The sequence below is a fragment of the Acipenser ruthenus genome, chromosome 20 (assembly GCF_902713425.1).
Source record: "Acipenser ruthenus chromosome 20, fAciRut3.2 maternal haplotype, whole genome shotgun sequence".
Lineage (NCBI taxonomy): Eukaryota > Metazoa > Chordata > Actinopteri > Acipenseriformes > Acipenseridae > Acipenser > Acipenser ruthenus.
This window is the reverse complement of record NC_081208.1, coordinates 32,365,781-32,382,296: the sequence shown is the minus strand read 5'-3', so window position 1 is coordinate 32,382,296 and position 16,516 is coordinate 32,365,781. Positions and strand designations below refer to the sequence as shown.

The 16,516-nt window shown below is 41.8% G+C and overlaps 1 protein-coding gene across 2 annotated transcripts; it reads right to left on the bottom strand.

Annotated features, from left to right (window-relative positions):
• Positions 1–2,324: 2,324 nt before the first annotated feature.
• LOC117425827 (NEDD4-binding protein 1-like) lies at positions 2,325–13,657 on the bottom strand. 2 transcript variants are annotated; one of them, XM_034043108.3, is made up of 7 exons: positions 12,873–13,656; positions 8,946–10,858; positions 5,049–5,179; positions 4,749–4,845; positions 4,353–4,460; positions 3,663–3,764; positions 2,325–3,555 (listed from the first exon to the last, which is right to left on the bottom strand). In XM_034043108.3, the coding sequence occupies exons 1-7, from the start codon at positions 13,185–13,187 to the stop codon at positions 3,273–3,275; spliced, it is 2,949 nt and encodes a 982-aa protein (XP_033898999.3). In that variant the 5' UTR covers positions 13,188–13,656; the 3' UTR covers positions 2,325–3,272. The 2 variants fall into 2 exon arrangements, with proteins under 2 accessions (XP_033898999.3, XP_033899000.3); XM_034043109.3 differs by having other exon boundaries at positions 3,472–3,580; positions 12,873–13,657.
• Between the last annotated feature and the right edge of the window lie 2,859 nt (positions 13,658–16,516).

The window sequence follows — 16,516 nt, the reverse complement described above, 5'->3', positions numbered from 1 at the left end:
GTTAAAGGTCTGTCGATTTCTTCAAGCTAATTGCAATAGCAAACACTCCCACTTCAAATAAAGACAGAATAACTAAAATAGAGGTCAGAGAACCCATTGGCAACCTCCGACCACAACATGGTCTCATTTGAAGTGATTTTTAAAACCCCAAAAGTAATGACTAAAGCTAAGGTTTACAATTTTAGAAAAGCAAACTATGAAGGTATGAAACAGAGACTAACAGAAGTAGATTGGAGTAAAATAGAGAAAACATCCACAGAAAAAGGATGGCTGTTTTTTAAAAATGTAGTACTAGAGGCGCAAAACAATTACATCCCAAAAGTAGACAAATCTAAATCTAAAACAAAATAGCCAAAATGGTTTAATAGATCAATTAAAAAAAATATTCAGTGAAAAAAGGCACTTTACAGAGAATTTAAAAGGGACCAAAAACAAAGTTCACAGAAAGAATACTTGGAACTGCAAACGCAAGTCAAAAAGGAAGTTACAAAGGCCAAGAGAGAGGTAGAAATGAACATTGTTAAGGGGGCTAAAACCAATTCCAAAATGTTTCTCCAATATTATAACAGCAAGAGAATATTCAAAGAGGAGGGTAAATTTCTAACAGATACAAATGGCAAAATCATAGACGAAGAAAAGAAAATAGCAAATATATTAAATGATTACTTTTCACAAGTTTTTACAAAGGAGGATATGGACAACATGCCCCACATGTCAACCTGTTCCTATCCAGTTTTAAATAACTTTAGCATAACAGAGGCAGAAGTGTTAAAGGGACTAGGAGCTCTTAAAATGAACAAATCCCCTAGGCCGGATGAGATCCTCCCAATATTATTTGTTTATTTAGCAGACGCCTTTATCCAAGGTGACTTACAGAGACTTGCGTGTGTGAACTATGCATTAGCTGCAGAGTCACTTACAACTACGTCTCACCCGAAAGACAAGGAGGTTAAGTGCACAAGGAGGTTAAGTGACTTGCTCATGAGTCAGTGGCTAAGGTAGGCTTTGAACCAGGGACCTCTTGGTTACAAGCCCTTTTTTTTAACCACTGGACCACACAGCCTCCCTCCCAATAGTACTCAAAGAAATGAAAGAAGTTATTTACAAACCGCTAACCAAGATCATGCAACAGTCTCTTGACACAGGGGTTGTACCGACAGACTGGGGAATTGCAAACGTAATACCGATCCACAAAAAGGGAGACAAAACCGAACCAGGTAACTACAGACCAGTAAGCCTGACTTCTATTATATGTAAACTTATGGAAACTATAATAAGATCCAAAATGGAAAATTACCTATATGGTAACAATATCCTGGGAGACAGCCAGCATGGTTTTAGGAAAGGGAGACCGTGTCTAACTAACCTGCTTGATTTTTTTGAGGATGCAACATCGACAATGGATAATTGCAAAGCATACGACATGGTTTATTTAGATTTCCAGAAAGCTTTTGACAAAGTCCTGCATAAAAGATTAATTCTCAAACTGAACGCAGTAGGGATTCAGGGAAATGCATGCACATGGATTAGGGAGTGGTTAACATGTAGAAAACAGAAAGTACTGATTAGAGGAGAAACCTCAAAATGGAGCGAAGTAACCAGTGGAGTACCACAGGGATCAGTATTAGGCCCTCTGCTCTTCCTAATCTACATTAATGATTTAGATTCTGGTATAATAAGCAAACTTGTTAAATTTGCAGACGACACAAAAATAGGAGGCGTGGCAAACACTGTTGCAGCAGCAATGATCATTCAAAATGATCTAGAAAGCATTCAGAACTGGGCAGACACATGGCAAATGACATTTAATAGAGAAGTGTAAAGTACTGCATGCAGGCAATAAAAATGTGCATTATAAATATCATATGCGAGATACTGAAATTGAAGAAGGAATCTAGAAAAAGAGTTTATGTTGACTCAGAAATGTCATCTAGAAAATGTGAGGAAGCTATAAAAAAGGCCAACAAGATGCTTGGATATATTGTGAAAAGTGTTGAATTTAAATCAAGGTAAGTAATGTTAAAACTTTACAATGCATTAGTAAGACCTCACACCTAGAATACTGTGTTCAGTTCTGGTCACCTCATTACAAAAATCCCAGGTTTAAAAGGCATGTCGTATGCAGACAGGCTAAAATAATTGAATCTATTCAGTCCTGAACAAAGAAGTCTACGCGGTGATCTGATTCAAGCTTTCAAAATTCTAAAAGGTATTGACAATGTCGACCCAGGGGGCTTTTTCGTCCTGAAAAAAGAAACAAGGACCAGGGGTCACAAATGGAGATTAGATAAAGGGGCATTCATAAATAAAAGAGCACAATAATGTTCATATTGTTCATTTATTTAAATGTTTTGTCTTAATCCTAAAATTTGAGGTGATGCAAAACTTTTGGCCACAGCTGTAGTTCAAAGAAGTGCTTTCATTAACACTATAATGAAACAGAACAGCAACTGCTCAAATCTGACACAAAAAAATAAGAAACCCGTGTTTTTCATTATAAAGGTTTGGGGTTTTGCCCTAAATAAAAAAATATTCTGTACCCAATGAGTATGGTATTTAAATGTACAAGTTGGGGTATATTCATTTTTTACAAGGACAGACAATGTACATGGTTTACAGAAACGAGTATTGTAACACAGCGATTAATGACAAACCTAGCTCCCTGATGCAATAAATTAAATGTTAATTAAATGAAAGTATACACATTTTGAACACACAGCTGTTATGTGTTATGTTAACAAAATATTTTTCCTTTTCCAATGAAAACAAACCATTTTGAACTCAAGTTTAATTTACATTCTTCTCGCGCGCACACAAACACAACAAAAAGAAACGCGCAACAGTCTGTGCCTTTCTTCCTGTGCTTGCTACCTGTGCCTTTTGTCCTGTGCTTGCTACCCGTGCCTTTCGTCCTGTGCTTGCTACCCGTGCCTTTCGTCCTGTGCTTGCTACCCGTGCCTTTCTTCCTGTGCTTGCTACCCGTGCCTTTCTTCCTGTGCTTGCGACTCATGTCTTTCTTCCTGTGCTTGCGACTCATGTCTTTCTTCCTGTGCTTGCGACTCATGTCTTTCTTCCTGTGCTTACTACCTGTGCCTTTCGTCCTGTGCTTGCTACCCGTGCCTTTCATCCTGTGCTTGCTACCCAAGCCTTTCTTCCTGTGTTTGTTACCCGAGCCTTTCTTCCTGCGCTTGCGACTCATGTCTTTCTTCCTGCGCTTGCGACTCATGTCTTTCTTCCTGCGCTTGCTACCCGTGCCTTTCGTCCTGTGCTTGTTACCCGTGCTGTCCTTCGAGGTCCAGCACCAGTGAGGACAGTGAATTCAGGTCTCTCATGTGTGGGTGCTCAGACAGGATCTGATCAATCTTCTGTCTTTGTTGAGGGAAGATATTATAGAGGTGCTTCCTGGCGTCCTCCGTGTCTGCGGTAGATCTGCGCGGAGGATCATGGGGGCTGTGCGCTGGAAGGGGGGGGGTATGAAGCCCAGGCCCTGTAGCCTGTGGAGGTTCAGTGGAAGCTGCTGCTGGAGGTCCAAGCTGTGCTCGTGGAGGTCCATGCCTAGGAGCAAATACAAGAATACACACTTCCAGTGAAAATACTTCAAATGTGAGCAGAATGATATAGTTTTAAGATTCATATTCTATAAAAGAAGAAGAAGAAGGTACCTTAAGTCTTTACGCATAAACTCATCCAGTCTTGGTCCAAATCTCCCCAGAGGATCATCTGGTATCATGAATATATCACCAACAAATGTATATTGTAAAAGCCTATTGAAACACAAATTTACTCATGAGCTGCATGAATCTCTGAGAAATGTATGCAAGCAAAATAAGATCAAAATACATTTCCTGTTGTTGATAAACTTGAGCTGTTTGTTTGGAGGGTTCATTCAGATACGATACAGATATCATGGAGAGTCTCTGTACTACTGGACCGACAAGCCAAGTTTGGTAACTTCTTTCTAATCAGGTTCAAGTTACCCTTCTAACAGGCAGGCTGAAGTCCTGCATGGCCACTGATCTCTGACTGCTTCACACACTCAAACCCGCAGCCTCAAGGAACAGCCAATGCATGGCCACTGATCTCTGACTGCTTCACACACTCAAACCCGCAGCCTCAAGGAACAGCCAATGCATGGCCACTGATCTCTGACTGCTTCACACACTCAAACCCGCAGCCTCAAGGAACAGCCAATGCATGGCCACTGATCTCTGACTGCTTCACACACTCAAACCCGCAGCCTCAAGGAACAGCCAATGCATGGCCACTGATCTCTGACTGCTTCACACACTCAAACCCGCAGCCTCAAGGAACAGCCAAACACTTACCCTCTCAGTTACTAACAGACAGATTACCTTTCTTTTACGATTTGTCTCCACGCTTCGGATTCAGTTACAAATTCTCTTAAATTGTCATTTGTGACGATGACTCCCCCAGTTTTTTCTGCCAGGTGTAACAAGAACCTGTAAACAATGAAGACACGCAGGTAAGGTTTTCTTTATTAGGCTACAGTGCATTGTGTTTTCTATTGGCTTTGGTTCCCTCTTGCAGATACAGTGGTGGAAGATTTCTAAAGGAATCCCTTTCCACTGTTTGAATGAGCTGCTCATGAAAAGGTGAGGGAGCAGCAGCACTGGCTAAAGGCAAACCCCACGAGTCTGCCCTTGAAAGCAAGCACTGGATAGCATCTCACTTCAATACAGTGAAAATGGCTTTGGCGTTACATAGATATATAGATAGAGACCTCCTACCTGTCATCGTGAGACGCGATTCTTTGTCCACAAAACATTCTAGCAGGAGTATAGGACAGAATCCCCAGCTCTTCCAACTCTTCTAAGAAATGCTTCTCTGTTAAAAAAAAAAAAATACAAAAAAATACAAAAAAATGAACACACACAATCCCTGTTGCAGAGCTGTGATACACTAGTGTATATCAGTGTATGTCATATCAAGAATATACTGATATAATAGTGTGTGTAAAGCATTCCCCCCATTGATCTGAATACTGCCACCTGTGTTCCTGTTCCTCAGATACTTGGACCAACCCATACCTGTAGTGAGGGGATCATATCTCTGTCTCCACTGTGGAACAAATACAGTGATGTGTCTGTGTCCGTATTTCCAGAAGAACTCTACGGCAATGGCGATCCCACGACACGAAAAGTATTTGTGCAGCCCATGCCTGGAAGAGAATGCAAGGAATGGGTAGGGTGCACTCACACAAACCGGATGCACTGAAGAATTTACAGCAAAAGAAAAGATCAAGAAAAAGTAGCGCTTCCCCACTCGACCTCTCCGCTCCGCCTGCACTAGAAGACTAGCTCTACCTTCGCTACGCTCCCCTCCCTCCAGAGCCCGCTCCTTCTCCACCCTTGCTCCCCAGTGGTGGAATGACCTTCCTACAGATGTCAGGACTGCCCAGTCCCTGACCACATTCCGGCGCCTCCTTAAGACTCACCTCTTCAAAGAGCACCTGTAGAACTCCTCTGTTTGTATCCTGGGACACTATCACCCTTCATGTAAATGTGCTTTATTTTGCTCTTATCTGCCCCCTATTTTACTGCATTTAATCCTGTACTTCAGAATACTGTAATCTGCCAAGTGTTTAACCTGTAGTACTTTGTATTTAATCACATCCTGATGTAACTATCACTATTTAATCATATCCTGATGTAACTATCACTATTAGCTGCTGTATTATTGAATTGTGGTTTGTCACACTTGTACCTTGCTTGAACAAAAGTTATTGTATTCTTGCTCTTATTGTATTACTTGTATTGTAACACTTGAAATGTATTTGCTTACGATTGTAAGTCGCCCTGGATAAGGGCGTCTGCTAAGAAATAAATAATAATAAAATAATAACATTGTGACCTGGATCAGCTCCACCTTGAGATACTGTCAAGGTGTTATTATGCAAACCAAGTTTTACACAATGGAGAAGTGATTTTGAATCTAAAAATAACCCTTCTTTCAGTGAGGATGCTGACAGTGTTATCTATGTGGGCCAAAGCCCACACAGACTAGCTCACCTCCGCTGTGGTTCAATCTTACAGCCCACTGCTGTGCATTTTAGCAGGTGAACAAAGACAGGGAACTTTTACTAAAAAGGTTAACAAATGAGTGTTCTGACTTACAGGAATCTTTTTATTTTTCTTTCTCAGAATTATTTTCTACGAAATCATGTACTTTTCACATTGCACCAAACTGCAGTGCACGACTCAACCAGTATCTTTGAATATTAATCTGTCATCTAACCTTACAGCATCTGCAATTCTCAGAAACTATGGGGACTAGTTTTTCGTAATCAGTTTTACAAAAGAATAAGCTACATCATGACCCTAGTTACTTGACAACACATACCGAAAAAACCCACAGTGCCTACACACTGTAACCTCACCACCTCGACATACTACTGGGCAGGGAACAGCCCGAGACCCCTACATTAAAACTGTAACCACAGTGCCTACACACTGTAACCTCACCACCTCGACATACTACTGGGCAGGGGACAGCCCGAGACCCCTACATTAAAACAGTAACCACAGTGCCTACACACTGTAACCTCACCACCTCGACATACTACTGGGCAGGGGACAGCCCGAGACCCCTACATTAAAACTGTAACCACAGTGCCTACACACTGTAACCTCACCACCTCGACATACTACTGGGCAGGGAACAGCCCGAGACCCCTACATTAAAACTGTAACCACAGTGCCTACACACTGCAACCTCACCACCTCGACATACTACTGGGCAGGGGACAGCCCGAGACCCCTACATTAAAACAGTAACCACAGTGCCTACACACTGTAACCTCACCACCTCGACATACTACTGGGCAGGGGACAGCCCGAGACCCCTACATTAAAACTGTAACCACAGTGCCTACACACTGTAACCTCACCACCTCGACATACTACTGGGCAGGGAACAGCCCGAGACCCCTACATTAAAACTGTAACCACAGTGCCTACACACTGCAACCTCACCACCTCAACATACTACTGGGCAGGGGACAGCCCGAGACCCCTACATTAAAACTGATATCTGAATACAACAGCACTGAACTTCTACTGCTGCTCATCAGAACTACAGGGACTCTTGCAGTCATGTTTGTGCACGCCTCACCCAAGATCTCTCTCTCTCTCTCTCTCTGTTCTCATGCCAGGTCCACATTGCTTTCCGTTCACAGAGGGCTTAGTCCTTGTTGTGGTTGTACCACTGAACACGTCACTACCTGGAAATGACTGAAAATGCACAATGTGGATTCTGCACAACACAGAACACAACCAATCTCCTCAACTCGGTTCACAGAACTTATTTATATCGCGTCTCTTAAGACAATAATACCCAGGGATGGAAATAAGACTCCTGTTGCATAGCAGTTTCACCCAGTCCGGGTTTTATTACAAGCTTGACTATCACAGTGTATAGGTAACAAGCTCAGGTGGTCTTATTAAACTCATAGTAAACCAGGAATGGCTTAAACTGCTATGCAATGGGAGTCTCACTTCCATCCCTGAATACTGTTGGCTATGTACTAAATCAACATCTGCAGGGCTCTACGTTTACACATTTAACTACTGGCCCGGATCAATTTTATCTTTTCCAATATATATTATTTATATATTTTTTGTCAAGATGGCTTTTATTGTCACTGTGTTTCTAACTGTGTAGGGTAACCGAAGATAGCCTCTTCTCTCAAAAGAAAAAGAAAGTGGCTAAGCAGCACCTTTTAATATACGTTACTTCAGCCATTTAACATGCACACATTTGTGTGCTTGTCGGAAAATGAAAATACTGTATTCAAGATTTTAAATTGTATGTGTACAAATGCTACTCATTCTTTCACAAGCAAACCCATAACCGAGCTGTTACCATATGGTCACAGCAATGCTAAAACTGAATTATAATAATCCTAATTAGGGATGGGTCAGTGTAGTCAAATACATGATTACACAAAAAAAAAAGTCGAATAGCATATTACATATAAATGTGTGAACTGAAATCAAATAAATGCATCTAGCAAGTGCTAAAAGAAGTAATCCAAACTTGGGTAACATCGAAATTAGAAAGGTAATTTAACGTTATGATGAATATAAAGACATACTAAATGTTAAGCAGAACAACGCAGTAACTAATAAGAAAAGGCAAGATACTTGTAGGAGGAAAGAAGTTCTTTTATAACTCTGGACTGCAGTTCAATGTAAAACATCTACTGTTGACTTTCTGTGAATGGATGGAGTAACGTCAACATTTGCACTGACCATTAAAAGTACAACCAGGTATGTTTCTTGTTTTGAATTATTTACAGGTAATTGAATAAACAAAATAACTTGACTTAGATTCATCTGATGTCAGTACTTGATGGCTAGTTGTAATTAGTAATGTTAAACTATTGTAATGTTGGAATATATTTTCTATTGTTTTGGCCAGGTTACAATATTTGCACTATTCAGATTATTTTATAAATGTTATTATTTGTTAGAATTAAACAGATGTAGAATATTTAGGTTGTTATATGATAGGTGTTATTTTATTCTGTGATGTTGCTGATCATTGTGATCTGTATTTTAATTCAGTAAACAAAAGGAAAAACCTGTGCCGAAGGAAAGAGTATTGAACAAAGAAATATCGTCTTCGACATTGTTTGTACACTTCGTGAACCTGGCTAAACTTTATTGGCTTACACTGTTATGCTGTCTGCTTGAAGTACACAAACGCGTTTGCCTTTTATTCATGGGAGTGTAAGAGCAGGGTAATCGAATACGTGAAAATGTTACACCCTGTGCATTCTAATAGGAACACCTCCTTATGGCCCACTGCTTCACAAGGGTCACAGTTACACTATCCATTAGGTACTGCTGATCTTACAGAAACATGGGCACTGCAACAGAGGCACAGTCCTACACTGCAGGGGCTACGTGTTTAACCATACTTACCCCATGGCCACATTGCTACCATCAATGATGACGTTCTTTAGATCCGGCCTTCCAGGTTTATTTTCAAGGTTCAGCTTGTATTTTGTTTTCAGAGACTCCTGAAACCGTTTCTCTCCTGTCACACATGAAGCGTTCGGCTTCTGAGGTTTAGCTGCGGGTACGGATGCTGCTGCCTCATGGGAAGGCATTGTTGCGATGAATTGTAAAGGCGGCCTGGAAGGTACAGCCTGAAAGAAGGAGGAGGAGGAGCAGCGAGAGAGTTTATCGGGGGCTGGGCTGGTGTCCTGTCTGGAAGAGAGTCCTGCTGAGCTCCACAGAGGAGTGACGGACTCAACCGGGACTGGTTTAAACAACGGCTTCCCAGAGCTCCCTCTTGCTATGAAGTCTGTTTCTTTCAGAGTCACATTCTCTTTCACTAATCTCAAAGCAGGTTTCACAGCGGACCCGTCAGTCTCTATATCTTTTTCATCTTCATCATCACCGATTGTTATTATGCGCGGACACAAGGATATGTTCTCGGTCTCTCTGAGGGAGTCACTTTGCTGTTCTTGCTGATAGGCATTCAAAGGCTTTATGTGCGGACACAAGGATATGTTCTCGGTCACTCTGAGGGAGTCACTTTGCTGTTCTTGCCGATAGGCATTCAAAGGCTTTATGTGCGGACACAAGGATATGTTCTCGGTCACTCTGAGGGAGTCACTTTGCTGTTCTTGCTGATAGGCATTCAAAGGCTTTATGCGCGGACACAAGGATATGTTCTCGGTCACCCTGAGGGAGTCACTTCGCTGTTCTTCTTGCCGACAGGCATTCAGAGGCTTGCAGTTCTTCACATCACTTAATATGTTACTCTGCTTTTCCTTGCCCTTGCTTGAACGCAACTCTGGCTGGACCGATTTATTTGATCCTTCACACAAAGTCTTTTTTGAGCTGCTAGGAGCTTGGGAGACGGGGTGCTTTCTTTCCCCACCTTGCAGCTTTTGGTTTTCTTCCTCAATACGTTTGAGAAGCACAAGAGGTTCCTCCCTTTGGCCCATCTCCTCGATGACTTTAACCACAAGCTCCCTGGCATACCCCATGGTTTTAAAGAAGTTCACCAGGCAGTTATAATCCGTTTCAGGGCTCACATCCTCTGCCTCGTTGCTGTCTACCATAATGACCGAGCCATCGGTGTTTGCACTATCCTCATCGCTGAGTATGTATGTGGGGCTGCCAGACTTGACGACACTATAGGCGTTGTCTTTGCTTTCAAGTGAAAACTGCCTCTTTGTATCCCGATCCTCACTGCCCGAAGATCTCCTCTTGCAAGACTGTCTCTCCTTGGGCGCTGTTGACTCCACAGACGGATCCTCTTCAAACTCTGCGATAAAGGCATTCAGTATTTGGTTTGACAGTTCTGTTACAGGGGTGCAGGCTTTTCCTCTCTCTGCCCCTTGCAGGTTTTCTATGTCTATGCAGGGTGCATTGTTTCCACACCTCGGGTGAGACTGCACTTTGTCGAAAGTGTCCTGAAACTCAAGCCCTGTATGCCGCTGCACAGTGCTCTTGGTGAGACTCAAAAGTTCTTCTTTTAGGGAGCTTGGCAACAGAAGTAACTCCATGGTATACTTATCAGCATGTGATTCTACAAAATTCTTAAACTCCTTCTTCACCAAAGGCTCCTTTTTACTCGGCAAGCTCTGGTTTTCTACGAAGAGCTTTACAAACTGCTGAATGTGACTCTGCGCCATCACCACGGCCTCAGTCCCACCGCAAATGCACAGCAAGCCCATCTCCACCACCAACACATCGGCGCTCGTGTCCTGTATGAGGCAGTTGATGAATAATTTCTGCGCACCAACAAATATGCAGTGCATGTCCTTGGGGTACTTCTCCATCTCTTGCAGTTCTGGGTTACAGACACCCTTGACGTATTCCTGGAACCAGAAGAAGACACAGCACAGTATTCAAGCCAAGGATCAGAAGGCAACTTTACTTTCAGACAGCTGTGGAAAACGACCCCAACTGGACTATTTATTTGTGGTGAGAAGAAATAACCAGAACTTAAAGAGTAAGTAGCGAGGATCTGAAAAATACAGCGTAACACGTCCCCACGTGTTGCTACAATGGTTTAAATAACGCACCTGTAATTTTTATTTTCATTGTTAATATCCTGACAACTTTTTACACTTAGAACTTTAAAGTCTGTTTCAAAGCTCTTTTTAAAATGTCCGCTCTAGTGCCCTGATAGTGTAAGGATTATTGCCCACATTGTCAACCAGGTAACACAGCAATAACAATCAATGATGTGGTGCGGAACAGAAAAGCTAGAGCACTTGTTATGTTTTTTTTTTTTGTTTGTTTTGTTTTTTTAAATCACTCTTCCTGCAGTGGAGGACAGATCTCAAACCCCAGTGCACTAGAGCAGCCATTTTCAAAAGAGCTTTGAAACAGACTTTAAAGGTATTAAGTGTAAAAAGTTGTCAGGATGTTAACAATGATAAGAACAATTACAGGTACATTATTTAAACAGTTGTAGCAACGCTATACTTTTCAAAACCCCGCTACTTCCTCTTTAAATTCGGTTCAGCGTCCTGGTGGGACAGAACATCCCACTCAGACATTTGTGGGGGTTTTTTTTGGTAGTGCTCTTAGTTACTATGAGGTGACTCAGTGCTTCCCAGAGATACCACTCAGATACAATACTGTGACACTGCACACACAGCATGTGTAAAATACCCTCTGAACACAGCATGGGATTTCTACTGCTAGTATATGCAGTATGAAATGCACAGCATATGAGTCACACTCTTGGCTTGATTACCGTGTTATGAAAAGCCAAGATGTAAAGCATGCGAGTCACTAACACTTCTGGTTCCAGCAGATGTTGTGAAAGAGAAAACGGGGGAGGCTTTGTACTGGAGATTCCAGAAGAAGAGGTTTTTTTTGGGGGGGTCGGGGGGGGGGGGGGGTCGGGGGCTTCTTTAGAAATGTCCAACCTGTGATGTAAATAATTACCACTTCTGCTTTCATTTTTGAAAAATGAAAAGACATTACTTACAGTAACACACTGTTAAAAAACCACTAGTGCCTTGCTTGGTTAAGAATTTAAAGTTAGAACAAAAACAAACAAACAAAAAATTGTTGATATTTATTTTTCACAACTTTGAAGATACTGCTTTGATTCCCCAGTATGCACACTTCTATACAATACAAGGCAAGTGTGGCAGCCTTTTTCACCATTTACCCCAGCAGGGTAAGTGCAGTGCTGAGGAATAGGGCTTCTGTCACAGTACAGTACCGCTGAACACAACTCACTTCCCCTGAAAATTGGGTTTTGCTGCTATAATGAAATGTTCAACATGGGGCAGGTAACAACACCATGTACTGTTTTTCTAAAAACCTGTATTAGTCACTACATGTAATCAAATAATAATAATAATAATAATAATAATAATAATAATAATAATAATAATAATAAGATTTACTCTAACTTACTGTCAAATAATAACAATGTCACCATATAGACCTATTGTGTTGTAAAAAGTAGCTTCACACCTTAAATGTATTTAACCTGCTTATGATCTGGGGGTTGCTAATGGTCGTTTCTTTCATTCATATAGTCTTTTGAAGCAGACACCGATGTACACTACTTGTATTTGAACAGTACTGTTGGCCTAGTATTGATGCATTGATGTTATTGTGTTGGCAGGCGCACCGTGTCAGGGGTTTTGCTAAAACTTTCAAAAGTTACGTTAGGAAAGGTGACGTTATCAGTTTTATAAAATATGTTTGTAAAGAGAACAACCGTAGCGACGTCGATGGCTTAAGTAGTTCATACTAAGTTTAGTGAGTTTTTTTTCTCTCTCTCTCTCTTTCACGAACAATGTTAAAAACACTAACACTACTACTAACAACACCACCGTATATAAACACACACAGAGCCGGTACCTTGGCCTTCCATACGTCTTCCTTCATCCCCGTCAACTGAACCCAAATCTGCCTCGTTGCTCTGCTTCCGCGACCCACGGCCGGGTCCAGCAGACCTACGATTGTGAAATCCACTCTGAAAAGCAACTCGACTTTAGGTTTGACAGATGTCAGAAAGCTCTGCCTCTCCTCGGGGACTGCGAATTCGTCAGTGAGCATCCGTGGATGTTGTTTTGCTGGTGACATGCTGCGGCTGTAAATCCCAGCACCGCCCGTAGAACAGCAAGGCAGCTCGCTGGCTGTCCTGTCCGCCCCCCCGGGGAGCCGTGCTGACATTTGTTATATTTATTCGTAGATTTCACAAAAACGCTTTTCTCGGTCTTTCTTTAAAGTAAAGACAACACGTAGCTTTGAGTCTTTTTCATGTTTCAACGCCTCTACCTTTGCGAAACCCACTGTTTTCACCTCCCTTTCTACTGCCGTCATTTGCCTCTTGACTAGTATAACAGCACTTGGAAAGTCCCTGCAAACGTCATCAAACAACGACCGACTATGGGCGGGTAAACATATCATGTGCATTCAATTAAAAAAAAAAAAACGTTTTGCAAGACATACAACGGGTTGCAAAATAATATAAATCACTGTTTTGCATTGGTTATCCATCTACTCTGCAGCTCGGACTGTTTAAACGGTACGGCGCATTGAATTTCATTTGTAGCCTCATTTCCCCAGTCTAGTAACTGGAAGCAACTAAGAAGCATTTCATTAGAATGCACATTGCATGTATTCGCCAGTCATACACACTACACGTGACAGGGCTCAGTAAAATAGAAAGAGGAATTTAACCTCATAACAACATGGCCATGCATGCATAGTTTAATCAGAATTGGACAAGTGGTTTCCAAGACATAGCTTTTTAAAGCTATTGCTGTCACATAATTGTGACGTTCAACACAGGATAAATAATGTATTATTAAAAGAGGCTAGCCGGCTTTTTTTTTTTTTTTTAAAAAAAAAGAATCATTTCTACAGTACTGGATTTCTTCAAATAATGATAATTATGATAATGGAGCCCTCTTGTGGATAAAGAAGGCAGCGACGAGTAGATTGTGAGTGCTGTGATTAATAACGTCGACAATTAAAAAAAAAAAACAAAAAAAAAACATTAAGATCTACATTATGTCTCGAGAAAACAAAGGTTAAAATAACGGAATTAAAAACAACATTTAATTGAACATGTATTTTCAAGCTACAGTCTAACAATAATGTGAACATATAAATTTCAGTGACATTGTTTAGTTTAGTCTTCTGGGCATCTTTATCACTAAACGTCATTGACTTCCTTTTTCAGTTTTCTTATTCTTTTCCACATGCATGGTGCTCCACCTACAATGAGTCTGATGTTAAATCAATGTCTAGCCAGAAATAATAGAAGGAATGGTTATAGTGCCCTCTTGTGCATTAAGAAGGTATTACAAAGAAAGTACTGTCGAAAATACCGTTTATTGTTGAGTGTTCTGAATTGAGATGTGTTATGTGTAGCTCGTTACTTATTATGTCAAGTAAAATGTGGGATTGCTTCTAGATTTAAAAGCTGAAGTTTCCCAGTACTTAATTCTTCTTGGTCTGGATTACAAACAGCTTAGAAAGTTGAAGCCAGAGTTCCCTGAATCTTAGTTAGCATGAGAGTGTAGTGTATATTATGATATAGTGCAATGTTTCAAAGAGATATGCAATCTTTTTAGGTCCATATAGACAAGAAGAAGGTGTTTAATACTTCTAAAGGTGGCAGACGGGCATTTGTGAAGCACGCAATGTTCTGCAAGAAGTAATAACGTGAAGATAGTGAGAAGGAGAAGCAAGCTGCCTGAGGAACACTGGAATCAGCAGGAGCGACTGCACAAGAGGGCTTTGTGACTGTGCTGCAGATGAACATTGAGAGCAAGGCCTGTTTGAGAAGTGGAATGCACACTGCTTTGTGACTGTGCTGCAGATGAACATTGAGAGCAAGGCCTGTTTGAGAAGTGGAATGCACACTGCTTTGTGACTGTGCTGCAGATGAACACTGAGAGCAAGGCCTGTTTGAGAAGTGGAATGCACACTGCTTTGTGACTGTGCTGCAGACGAACATTGAGAGCAAGGCCTGTTTGAGAAGTGAAATGCACACTGCTTTGTGACTGTGCTGCAGACGAACACTGAGAGCAAGGCCTGTTTGAGAAGTGGAATGCACACTGCTTTGTGACTGTGCTGCAGATGAACATTGAGAGCAAGGCCTGTTTGAGAAGTGGAATGCACACTGCTTTGTTACTGTGCTGCAGACGAACATTGAGAGCAAGGCCTGTTTGAGAAGTGGAATGCACACTGCTTTGTGACTGTGCTGCAGATGAACACTGAGAGCAAGGCCTGTTTGAGAAGTGGAATGCACACTGCTTTGTGACTGTGCTGCAGATGAACACTGAGAGCAAGGCCTGTTTGAGAAGTGGAATGCACACTGCTTTGTGACTGTGCTGCAGAGGAACACTGAGAGCAAGGCCTGTTTGAGAAGTGGAATGCACACTGCTTTGTTACTGTGCTGCAGAGGAACATTGAGAGCAAGGCCTGTTTGAGAAGTGGAATGCACACTGCTTTGTTACTGTGCTGCAGAGGAACATTGAGAGCAAGGCCTGTTTGAGAAGTGGAATGCACACTGCTTTGTTACTGTGCTGCAGAGGAACATTGAGAGCAAGGCCTGTTTGAGAAGTGGAATGCACACTGCTTTGTTACTGTGCTGCAGAGGAACATTGAGAGCAAGGCCTGTTTGAGAAGTGGAATGCACACTGCTTTGTGACTGTGCTGCAGACGAACATTGAGAGCAAGGCCTGAAGGTTGCTGGCAGATGCTTGTGTGATAATTGTTGTCACAAAGAGGATATTAAAGAACAAACATTGACATTCCTTTTTCATTTGAATACTCAGTTTCCATTAGAGATGGGCTCTTTGAAACTCAACTACAGCATGATTGTGTGTAAGCTGCTGTATAGCAGTGTGTGTGCTGAGCGCTGACAAGTGGACACTGGGGCACATTGGCAGCCATAGTTACAGCAGCACCTGGCTCTTCAGAGACTGCCCAGACCCACAGGGGCTCCTCCAGGCATAGTGATAGTCTCCTATTGCAGTGCCCAGGTAGGGATTCATGCCCGTTCTCTTACAAAACTTTACCACAGTAAATTTGCACAGTAATTCTGCAGTTTTTTTTCATGCTTTTCCCATGGCTATGCTATGCATTTACCATAGTTGACCATGATTTACCATACCTCTCTGGGCTTTACAATGCTTTCATTGTGCTTTATGACACTGTGCTTTATTACACTGATCTTTATTACACTGTGCTTTATTACACTGTGCTTTATTACACTGATCTTTATTACACTGATCTTTATTACACTGATCTTTATTACACCTTGCTTTATTACACTGTGCTTTATTACACTGCTTTATGACACTGCTTTATTTGTTATTATTTATTAGGCAGGCAGGCAGTTAGAGAGGCAGGCAGTTAGAGAGGCAGGCAGGCAGGCAGACAGGCAGGCAGACAGTTAGAGAGGCAGGCAGGCAGGCAGACAGTTAGAGAGGCAGGCAGGCAGGCAGACAGACAGGCAGGCAGACAGACAGGCAGACAGGCAGGCA

Excerpts from the sequence above, each read along its gene's own strand:
- LOC117425827 (XM_034043108.3), bottom strand. The coding sequence starts at position 13,187 with ATGTCAGCACGGCTCCCCGGGGGGGCGGACAGGACAGCCAGCGAGCTG. Across the intron at positions 10,859-12,872 it reads AAGACGTATGGAAGGCCAAG|GAATACGTCAAGGGTGTCTG; the intron begins GTACCGGCTCTG and ends TTCTGGTTCCAG. Across the intron at positions 3,765-4,352 it reads AGACAAATCGTAAAAGAAAG|GCTTTTACAATATACATTTG; the intron begins GTAATCTGTCTG and ends GTGTTTCAATAG.